Here is an 11,646-nt window from a genome sequence, read left to right as displayed (position 1 = left end):
ACGCTGATTGGGTGTTGTACACTACGGTATTGACGCTGATTGGCTGTCGTACACTACGGTGTTGACGCTGATTGGCTGTCGTACACTACGGTGTTGACGCTGATTGGCTGTTGTACACTACGGTGTTGGCGCCAAGGTAGCCCGGCTGCGTGGTCTCTACAAAGCGCTGTCTCGTATCTGACATCAGCCTAAATAACCCACTACTACCCCCTACACCATCATGGCTGACAAAGAAGGTAATCCCGTCAGACACTTGGGTAGATACGTAGCATGTTTCTGTTGGTCACCATTCTGTATGAATAGCGGCGTGTCACAACAAGCCACTGTGTCTCACCGCTGAACCAGGCGTGCAGGTCGGGGCTTTGCGCGTCATCAGTGGTGCGGAGGCTGCGTTCGTAAATTCGCTCTGGAAATCTGACCAGCACTCATGGGAATGCCTCTTGTCCAATCACATGACCTGGTCCCTTTATGACGTTGAACCCAGTGTGCGCTCCGGCGTTCTCGGGGCGAATTTACGAACACAACCAAAGTAGCTGGCTAGCTGTTGCATCGCTAGCTGGCTACTTTCTACTACTACTACTTTCTACAACAATGTTCTACGAAGCCAGCTAGACATCCCAGAGACTAGGAATGTCGCTATCAACAGAAACACTAGCCCAGCTAGGGCTGGATATGCACAGGCCCCAAGTTGTGGGAAGTGTAGCTAGCGAACTAACCCTAACCTGGAGAAGGTAACAGGTAGAGTCACTATGGTAACAACAGGTAGAATCACTATGGTAACAACAGGTAGAGTCACTATGGTAACTATGGTAACAACAGGTAAAATCACTATGGTAACAACAGGTAGAGTCACTATGGTAACTATGGTAACAACAGGTAAAATCACTATGGTAACAACAGGTAGAGTCACTATGGTAACTATGGTAACAACAGGTAGAGTCAGTTAAGACAGTCAGTGTGCAACTGTGCAACTGTGCTTTAGTTAGTGCCCCAGTCACAAATGACCCCCCTCCTCCCCCAATGGTCAATCCCTAATGATATCAAGGCTTTCAGCACCACCCAGTAGAAGGACATTTAAAGTGTGTCTTTTTAAAACGTTATATATTTTTTTGTCCATGATGATGTCTATCACTTCACTCATGTTTGGTTTCACAGCAGCGTTTGATGATGCTGTGGAGGAGAGGGTGATCAATGAGGAGTACAAGATCTGGAAGAAGAACACGCCCTTCCTCTATGACCTGGTGATGACCCACGCCCTGGAGTGGCCCAGTCTCACCGCTCAGTGGCTGCCTGATGTCACCAGGTGAGACGCCAGCAGGCGTCTCTGGGGGGGGGGGGGGGGGGGCTAGAGGCTAGAGAGGCCAGCTACCAATCGGAAGGTCTCTGTTTCGATTCCCGCCTCAGGAGGGAGCTGCATGTGCCCTTGAGCAAGGCGCTTAACCCCGAATTGTTCCAGGGGCGCTGACTAAATACCAAATTCCAAATCGATTGCATGGCAAATAAAACATTAGCATTATGAAAATATCGGCTGTGTTCCAATATGCAGATGGGCTGTATGAACGCATTTGGGAACACAGCCATAGATGTGTAACTCATGTCATGAATACTAGAGCCAGTCACATATGGGGGGGGATCTCTTGGTGTGGTGGCTGGATGGGATGGTGATTGTGAGCCTCCATCATTTAATAGAGACCTCCTTTGACTAGGCTTGACGTTTTTAATGATGTACTACAGTGCAGATCTTCTCTGACTTGAATGAACCATATCTATCCAAGTTTTGTAACACATTTGTAACACACATCTCGTTCCCCTTTCAGGCCAGAGGGGAAGGACTTCAGTGTACACAGGCTGGTTCTTGGCACACACACCTCAGATGAGCAGAATCACCTGGTGATCGCCAGTGTGCAGCTGCCCAACGACGATGCCCAGTTTGATGCGTCTCACTATGACAGTGAAAAAGGAGGTAAGGAATGTTTCTGGTAAATATAAAAAGTAAATATATATATATATATATATCTACTTTAAAAAAAACAACATTTTAACCATTTAGCAGACACTTTTATCCAAAATGATTTACAATTAGAGATTACAGGGACAGTCTCCCTGGAGTATTTTAGGGCTAGGTTTTACTCAAGGTCAGCGTTCCCAGGTAGGATTTGAACTCATGACCTTCTGATCACCAGTCCAACTCAGCACCTCTCTCTCTCTCTCTCTCTCTCTCTCTCTCTCTTCTCAGAGTTTGGAGGGTTTGGTTCAGTCAGTGGTAAGATTGAGATTGAGATCAAGATCAACCACGAGGGGGAGGTGAACCGGGCCCGCTACATGCCCCAGAACCCCTGCATCATCGCCACTAAGACCCCCACCAGCGACGTGCTGGTCTTCGACTACACCAAGCATCCCTCCAAACCAGGTGGGCGTCTTCCATACACATTATGACCAGGTCGGCTCGTCCTCTTTGTGTTGTGTATATACAGTGGGGAGAACAAGTATTTGATACACTGCTGATTTTGCAGGTTTTCCCACTTAGAAAGAATGTAGAGGTCTGTAATTTTTATCATAGGTACACTTCAACTGTGAGAGACGGAATCTAAAACAAAAATCCAGAAAATCACATTGTATGACTTTGAAATAATTAATTGGCATTTTATTGTATGAAATAAGTATTTGATCACCTACCAACCAGTAATAATTCCGGCTCTCACAGACCTGTTAGTTTTTCTTTAAGAAGCCCTCCTATTCTCCACTCATTACCTGTATTAACTGTGCCTGTTTGAACTCGTTACCTTTATAAAAGACACCTCTCCACACACTCAATCAATCAGACCCCAACCTCTCCACAATGGGCAAGACCAAAGAGCTTTCTAAGGACATCAGGGACAAAATTGTAGACCTGCACAAGGCTGGGATGGGCTACAGGACAATAGGGAAGCAGCTTGGTGAGAAGGCAACAACTGTTGGCGCAATTATTAGAAAATGGAAGAAATTTAAGATGACGGTCAATCTCCCTCGGTCTGGGGCTCCATGCAAGATCTCACCTCGTGGGGCATCAATGATCATAAGAAAGGTGAGGGATCAGCCCAGAACTACACGGCAGGACCTGGTCAATGACCTGAAGAGAGCTGGGACCACAGTCTCAACGAAAACTATCAGTAACACACTACGCCGTCAGGGATTAAAATCCTGTAGCGCACGCAAGGTCCCCCTGCTCAAGCCAGCGCATGTCCAGGCCCGTCTGAGGTTTGCCAATGATCATCTGGATGATCCAGAGGAGGAATGGGAGAAGGTCATGTGGTCTGATGAGACCAAAAATAGAGCTTTTTGGCATAAACTCCACTCGCCGTGTTTGGAGGAAGAAGAAGGATGAGTACAACCCCAAGAACACCATCCCAACCGTGAAGCATGGAGGTGGAAACATCATTCTTTGGGGATGCTTTTCTGCAAAGGGGACAGGACGAATGCACCGTATTGAGGGGAGGATGGATGGGGCCAAGTATCGCGAGATCTTGGCCAATAACCTCCTTCCCTCAGTAAGAGCATTGAAGATGGGTCGTGGCTGGGTCTTCCAGCATGACAACGACCCGAAACACACAGCCAGGGCAACTAAGGAGTGGCTCCGTAAGAAGCATCTCAAGGTCCTGGAGTGGCCTAGCCAGTCTCCAGACCTGAACCCAATAGAAAATCTTTGGAGGGAGCTGAAAGTCCGTGTTGCCCAGCGACAGCCCCGAAACCTGAAGGATCTGGAGAAGATCTGTATGGAGGAGTGGGCCCAAATCCCTGCTGCAGTGTGTGCAAACCTGGTCAAGAACTACAGGAAACGTCTGATCTCTGTAATTGCAAACAAAGGTTTCTTTACCAAATATTAAGTTCTGTTTTTCTGATGTATCAAATACTTATTTCATGCAATAAAATGTAAATTAATTACTTTAAAATCATACAATTTGATTTTCTGGATTTTTTTATTTTATTCTGTCTCTCACAGTTGAAGTGTACCTATGATAAAAATCATACAGACCTCTACATTCTTTCTAAGTGGGAAAACGTGCAAAATCAGCAGTGTATCAAATACTTGTTCTCCCCACTGTATGTATTATTTATATAACAGTAATACTAATCTAGTGTGTGAGTGAGAGTGAGAGTGAGAGTGAGAGTGAGAGTGAGAGATCAGCTTTGATTTTCTTTTTCGAATTTTTAGTTCTATTTTGAGAACATAATTTAGAGTCTCTCTTTTCCCTGCCCCAGCTGTCCCCTGAAAGGAAAACGGTTGTTATTATTGTATGTATGTATTTGTGATTATATACAGTATATATTTTTATAGCCCAGCCACCAACTACTAATGTGTTTGTTGCAGATCCGTCTGGAGAGTGCACCCCAGACCTGCGTCTGAGGGGTCACCAGAAGGAGGGCTACGGTCTGTCCTGGAACCCCAACCTGAGCGGCTGCCTGCTCAGCGCCTCTGACGACCATGTAAGAAATACACACACACACACACACACACACACACACACACACACACACTCCTTACACCACAGCATCAGTGGCTGCCTGTTCAGGGCCTCTGACGACCATGTAAGAAACACACACGCACACATACACACACGCACACTTACTCCTTACACCACAGCATCCGTGGCTGCCTGTTCAGCGCCTCTGACGACCATGTGAGTGGCTGTGGCCTGTAGATTCAGGGGGTCTCCGTCCCCTTTTCTGTGTGCCTCCCTGCTGTGTCTCTCTCTCTGACCATCCCTCCCCCCCTGTCTCTGCAGACCATCTGTCTGTGGGACATCAGCACGGTGCCCAAGGAAGGGAAGATCGTAGACGCTAAGACCATCTTCACGGGCCACACAGCCGTAGTGGAGGACGTCTCCTGGCACCTGCTGCACGAGTCTCTCTTTGGATCCGTAGCCGACGACCAGAAACTCATGATGTAAGTCAGCGTTCCCACGGGTCCTTGAAATCCTTGAAAGTTTGTGAATTTGAGGGGGAAAAAATCAAGGTCTTAAAAGTTTTTGAAAGTAGACATGGGTCATTGAAAGTGCTTGAATTCTCCCCTCTGTCTCTCTCTCAAAAACAAGCTCGTCAACTAGTAAAGAAGTCTCTGTATTGCTTAACTTTACACATTTCACAATATATTGTTTTGCTGTGCTGTGGTAGAGAAGGCAAGAGACCATCTAGTGTGCAAACCCAGACTGAGCATCAGAACCAGAACCAGATTCCAAGCATTAGAGTTGGGACAAAAAAAAGAAACTGCTATCCTCGAGTGATACTCACGGCTGAGTATCCTGTTTCCCGGTGAATAATAACGTCATTGTTCGGTGTTCGGTGGCCTTGCAGTTGGGACACGAGGTCCAACAACACTTCCAAGCCCAGCCACGCGGTGGACGCCCACACGGCAGAGGTCAACTGCCTGTCCTTCAACCCCTACAGCGAGTTCATACTGGCCACAGGCTCGGCTGACAAGGTAGCCTGGCTCTTCCAACTCCTGGATTATTACGTATTATGTTATGTTATATTATCTACTAATTATTGCTACATTATATTGTGTTGTTGATTGTTGTCGATTGACGAGTGAGATCCCAAAGCGCTTTTTGCTTTTCCTGTTGCTAAGCCATGCCCCAAAATAAAAATTGTCCAATCATATCACAGCAAAAGTCACTACAGGCAGAAAACTCGGACAAACAACTCGCTAATATCTGATGGTGAAAAGCTTCTAGACTAAATATTCTTGTCATCTTTTAAAAAACATGTCTATTACTTGCTGTGGTAAATCAGAAATCAGAAATTTGTTGACTCCCGCCATTGTAAGTCATTGAATGTCATTCAGTCACGGTCGGTCAGTCAGTCACTGTCAGTTAAGCGTTATTTGTTTGTCTGAGTTTTCAAAGGGGCCGTGGCTTAGCGATAGGTCCATTACGGCTGTATGCGATGTACGTGACACATACAATTAGATTCGATGTGCTGGTGTAGCTGGTTCTTTACTTTGTTGTTTCCTGTCTCTAGACCGTTGCTCTTTGGGACCTGAGGAACCTGAAACTGAAGCTGCACTCATTTGAGTCTCACAAAGATGAGATCTTCCAGGTATTCTTTAAAGCCATTCATCTTACCTTGAATATGCATATTGTTGATTGTTTTGCCTAAGCTGGTTGCTTTGAAGCAGCTGTGTTTATGAAGTGTTCAGCTGAAACCTATCTCTCAAACAAAATAAAACAATCAATGTTTAATTAGCCATGATGCAAGCAATTCTCAATTCAACTCTCCAGTCACCAGCTCACATCCGCCTCCCTCCTGGGTTGGGGATCAAACCAGCAGCCTACCGAGGGCTGGCCGGCCTCTCTGACCTCTAACCTCTAGGCTACCTGTCTCTCCTCTCGTTAGGTTCAGTGGTCTCCTCATAACGAGACCATCCTGGCCTCCAGCGGCACGGACAGGCGGCTCAACGTCTGGGACCTCAGGTGTGTGTGACTGTTTACCTGTGTCATGTGACCTCAGGGGGGTATTCCATCAACGTCGCTAAAGGATTTTAATTTGATTATTGTTTACTTGATCTCCTTGTCATGTCAAGTGTTGTATGTTTTTCTTACCTATGATCTGAGCATATCCACACAACGTCAAGGTGTTACCTATCCAATGGCATCATGCGTTCACATCTAATCATTATATTTCAATGTTATATTTTAATGTTATAAGCAGTTTAGTTTCTTTTCTTTTTTTTTATGTGGAAATTAGTCAAATGGGGCATAACGCTTAAGAGGTTTACCTGTGTCACTTTTACCCTACTGTGGCATCCTCAGAGTGATGGGACTGTCATGTGTGGCACAGGAGGTAGAGCTGGTGTCAAATGTTCACAAGTTCGGTGGTTCGATCCCCGGCTCCTCCTGTGTGCCGAGGTGTCCTCGGGCAAGACACTGAACCCCAGGTTGCTCCCAATGAGTGGCCCGGCGCCTTACATGGTAGCCTGCTGCCATTGGTGTGTGAATGGGTGAATAAGAGGCCATTGTAAAGTGGCTTTGGAATAAGGTGCTATATTAAGTGCAGTCCATTATGTGTGTTTGACCTTGACTGTAACCGTGTAACCGTGATCTGTCTGCAGTAAAATCGGAGAGGAGCAGTCACCAGAGGATGCTGAGGACGGTCCTCCTGAACTGCTGGTGAGTGATCGCAGCACCACGATATTCTGTCTGGGCGCCTGGGTGGCGTAGCTCACTAAGGCGCACGCCACGTATTCCGGGCCATCGACCTGTCCTGCATGTCATCCCTCCTCTCTCCTCTCAATCTTTACTGTCTCTATCCCAGTAAAGCAGAAATGCCCTAAAACCATATTTAACAAAAAACAAAACAATGGACCACAATGTTCATCTTATTCACCGATATACTGATGTACTGAAGCATAAGTGCATCTGTCCGTATGACTGTTGTGGAGTTCCTAGCTCAGCTGAGACGCAGCGGTCTGCTGTAGTGACGTGTTCACCGTGCCTGTCTCTAGTTCATCCACGGCGGGCACACGGCCAAGATCTCGGACTTCTCCTGGAACCCCAACGAGCCCTGGGTGATCTGCTCCGTGTCCGAGGACAACATCATGCAAGTCTGGCAGATGGTAAGAGTTGTAGACAAGGGGTCAGATGGTAAGAGTCATAGACAAGGGGTCAGATAGTAAGAGTCATAGACAAGGGGTCAGAGAGTAAGAGTCATAGACAAGGGGTCAGATGGTAAGAGTCATAGACAAGGGGTCAGATAGTAAGAGTCATAGACAAGGGGTCAGATAGTAAGAGTCATAGACAAGGGGTCAGATAGTAAGAGTCATAGACAAGGGGTCAGATGGTAAGAGTCATAGACAAGGGGTCAGATGGTAAGAGTCGTAGACAAGGGGTCAGATAGTAAGAGTCATAGACAAGGGGTCAGATAGTAAGAATCATAGACAAGGGGTCAGATGGTAAGAATCATAGACAAGGGGTCAGATGGTAAGAGTCATAGACAAGGGGTCAGATGGTAAGAGTCATAGACAAGGGGTCAGATGGTAAGAGTCATAGACAAGGGGTCAGATAGTAAGAGTTGGAGAAAAGGGGTCAGATAGTAAGAGTCATAGACAAGGGGTCAGATGGTAAGAGTCATAGACAAGGGGTCAGATAGTAAGAGTCATAGACAAGGGGTCAGAGAGTAAGAATCATAGACAAGGGGTCAGATGGTAAGAGTCATAGACAAGGGGTCAGATGGTAAGAGTCATAGACAAGGGGTCAGATGGTAAGAGTCATAGACAAGGGGTCAGATGGTAAGAGTCATAGACAAGGGGTCAGATAGTAAGAGTCATAGACAAGGGGTCAGATGGTAAGAGTCATAGACAAGGGGTCAGATGGTAAGAGTCATAGACAAGGGGTCAGATAGTAGGAGTCGTAGACAAGGGGTCAGATAGTAAGAGTCATAGACAAGGGGTCAGATGGTAAGAGACTTATAGACAAGGGGTCAGATAGTAAGAGTCAGTGGCGGCTGGCCAATAGAGGGCGCTAGGGCGCCGCCCCCACCTTCCAACGCAGCCCCACTTCTTGTAAAAGATTTTAAAAAATAAACATTGTTTATTCATAAAATGCGGCTGATATTCTGTCGGCGCCTATCAGCATTCATTAAAAATCCTCCAATACAATAAACATTTTATCTGTGTGTGTCTAAAATTCACTGTGAAAATACATAGGGGAGGAGTCGGGGCGCCGGCCGAATGGCAGGCTATGGCAGGCCAAATACCTTTGGCTTACACGTGAGCTGTAGCAGCGCTCCAATTGGCTGTCTCCTATTTCTCGGTCGGGGCGCAAAAAATGTGCCCTGAGCATGCGCAGATTATAGGCTTACCTAGGCTGCAGCCTAGGGCCACTACCACTAGGGGTAGTAAAAAAGAAAAATGCGGTTAAGTCTGACGTCAAACGTGACGTTTTGCAATTTCCGGTTCCAAACCAGAAATTCTCCGCACCAGAATACCAGTGTACTACAGCGGTAGAATGACAGTTTAATCGTTTTTTAGACTCGGATCTATTCATACAACAAGGGACACAGCACTTTGCCGTTTTCCCCATATTGTCAGGGTATTTGAGCCTCGGAAAAGCGCTATATAAATATAATTAATTATTATTATTATTGAGGCATTTCGAAGAGAGCGCCTCAGCCAACTTTGGACCCGGAAACACGTCGCGACTTAACAACAGAGAGACAGACAACAGGACAGCAACAGAGAGACAGACAACAGGACAGCAACAGAGAGACAGACAACAGGACAGCAACAGAGAGACAGACAACAGGACAGCAATAGAGACAGAACTGAGGTGAGGTGAGCAACAGAGATAGTTCAGGATGATAACAAACAGTTCAGTATGACAGAGACAACTAAAGACAACTGTATGATTATAGAGTTTACATGTTCAACGAAATATTGTATGATAATAGAAAGGTACACTTTAATTTAATTAAAGAAGTAACAAAGAACACATTTATTATCACAATTGCATTGTGTTCCATGTCTTTCTCCATCCAGTTGAATGGCTAAACAAGACAACTGTCTGGACAGTACTGCTAGAATTATTCACCTTACCTTATAAGTCCATTCTGTTAACATTAGGTCTACTCTGCTAACAAAGACTATTCCAGTTGATTTGTCAGTTGTGCATTTTTTTTTTTTTTTGCGAAGCAAGTCTGGAACCGGCCGGCTCGTTCAGACCGAAACTCACTTGGTTCGGAGCCTGAAAAGTTGAAAATAGCGAACCGGCACGGTTCTTTGCCGGTGTGAAAGCCCTATGTGTGTGTCTCTGTGTGTCCTTCGTCCAGGCTGAGAACATCTATAACGACGAGGACCCGGAGGGAGCGGCGGACGCAGAGGTCCAGGCATGAGTGACACCTGTCAATCAAACATCACCCCTTTGATCACAACCGCAAAACAGTTTTTTCAACCCTGGACACAGGAAATATTCAAATGTCTTTTTAAAAATATATGGTTGACAACACTGAGGATGTTGTTTTGCAGTTTTGTAGGAGAAAAATAAATAAAATAAAGGAATATGCTTGTTTCACTAAGGTATGTCATGGGTTTGCATATATTTATAAGATAGGACTGCTGTTATGTCTATTGAGATTTAACTCTGGAGTTCCTTGAAACAACCCTATTGTTGTTGGATGTAGTGACAATAGGACCAGACATTGTTGGTGTGTTGGCAACGAATTGTTGCATTTTGAGACTTTTGATTCTTTCATCATGACACTGTGTAGAGTATGTTCTTGATAATATAAGTCATTAAGATGCATTTCCACACAGTTCCATTTTATAAGAAATTGTACATAGATTTTAATTTTATTTACTTGATATCCATAGTGTAGGTTTTGCTCTCTGTAGTATCCCCTGTATGTGTCTGCATTGTTATGTCTTTGTATGCGCCATCTGAATTCCCCTGTGCTTTGTAAGTGAATTCATAATAAAAGTCTATTTACAGTAGATCTCTTCATTTAATCACTCTTCTTACAGTCATTCATGTGTCTTGAGGATGTGTACTAATGCTCCTACTGTGAATCAGTAAGTGAAACTGATTTAGTTACAGTTGAAAGCTTAGAATATTCAAGTGTTGTGAATCTGAGAATGGTTTCAGATTTGACTGATTAATAAGTTCCTACAAACGACCATTTCATAAGGTCAAAGTTTAACAAGTTTAAAGGTCAATCGGCTAACAGACTCATCTTACAGTCAAGGATGAACATACTGGCAGAAGCAGACTAATCACATTGGTTCAAATACATGGACAATGCAGGCATTTTGTCTAATGTTCGTGTTTGTTCGTGTTTGTTTGTTTGTTTGTTCATGTTTGTTTGATCATGTTTGTTTGTTCATGTTTGTTTGTTTGTTCATGTTTGTCTTCCGTTGAAAAGGATGGAAGATTACGTCTCCCCCTCGGCAGTTGTCTCACACACTTCAGTACGGCCCCTGTAGGAAGATAAAGCATCGAATATTGAGATGTTTGAACTCGGCCAGTTCATACTGGCAACAATAAGTACAGTCTTCAAGTATGACATCGATGAAAACAATCCAACCACTGTTACTTCAAGGTCAGATATAAAACCTCCCATGCCATTACTGTGTTCCAGAGCTGATTAACTGCTGGCTTGGTTCCACATCTACCACAGTTGCAATAACAGTGCTGGAGATGTTAGATGTTAGTGTTATTTCTTACAATATAATCTGTGTGTCAGTACAGGATCACACTGTTCTGCTATTGTCTGTCATGTTTAGAGAAGATGGCCTCTGCATCTGGCAGACTGGCTGGCCTTCGGCAGACTTTATCTGACTCCCAGGGGCACCGACCTTGGGTGTCTTGCGTGAGCTGAGGCGCCAGGGCTGGCTGATGTGTTGATTATTACGATGTAACAACTGTGATACAATGAGTATATAAACCATCCTTGGCCGTTGTGTGATTGTCTAATGCTGATCTCAGATGCCAGAAGACGTTCATTCCGTATGCAGTTCCTTCTGTTTAATAAATCTGAGTGATCATTACGACCCGTGTTTTGAATATCCTTGTCACTTTGTGTTTGCTGCACACCTGATCTATCCAGAGATGACACAATGCATTTAAGATCACGACTATCCTCTATAGATTGATTCATAACATCATTATCGACAAGAAG

General features: G+C 44.9%; 1 protein-coding gene across 2 annotated transcripts; it reads left to right on the top strand.

Annotated features, from left to right (window-relative positions):
- Positions 1-129: 129 nt before the first annotated feature.
- Positions 130-11,010, top strand: LOC308168655 (histone-binding protein RBBP4). 2 transcript variants are annotated; one of them, XM_080543261.1, is made up of 12 exons: positions 130-236; positions 1,156-1,303; positions 1,818-1,963; positions 2,237-2,410; positions 4,349-4,464; positions 4,764-4,924; positions 5,332-5,458; positions 5,998-6,075; positions 6,373-6,449; positions 7,088-7,145; positions 7,481-7,591; positions 10,891-11,010. In XM_080543261.1, the coding sequence occupies exons 1-12, from the start codon at positions 221-223 to the stop codon at positions 10,957-10,959; spliced, it is 1,281 nt and encodes a 426-aa protein (XP_080399387.1). In that variant the 5' UTR covers positions 130-220; the 3' UTR covers positions 10,960-11,010. The 2 variants fall into 2 exon arrangements, with proteins under 2 accessions (XP_080399387.1, XP_080399388.1); XM_080543262.1 differs by lacking the exon at positions 10,891-11,010 and adding an exon at positions 9,802-10,430.
- Positions 11,011-11,646: the final 636 nt, after the last annotated feature.

This window comes from Nansenia antarctica (assembly GCF_963989245.1).
Source record: "Nansenia antarctica genome assembly, chromosome: 1".
Lineage (NCBI taxonomy): Eukaryota > Metazoa > Chordata > Actinopteri > Argentiniformes > Microstomatidae > Nansenia > Nansenia antarctica.
The sequence above is the reverse complement of the archived record's forward strand: the minus strand, read 5'-3'. Positions and strand labels throughout refer to the sequence as shown.

Bases quoted from the DNA above. Each gene is read 5' to 3' on its own strand.
- LOC308168655 (XM_080543261.1), top strand. The intron at 2,411-4,348 runs GTGGGCGTCTTC...TGTTTGTTGCAG, and splicing joins CAAGCATCCCTCCAAACCAG to ATCCGTCTGGAGAGTGCACC. The intron at 4,465-4,763 runs GTAAGAAATACA...CTGTCTCTGCAG, and splicing joins TCAGCGCCTCTGACGACCAT to ACCATCTGTCTGTGGGACAT.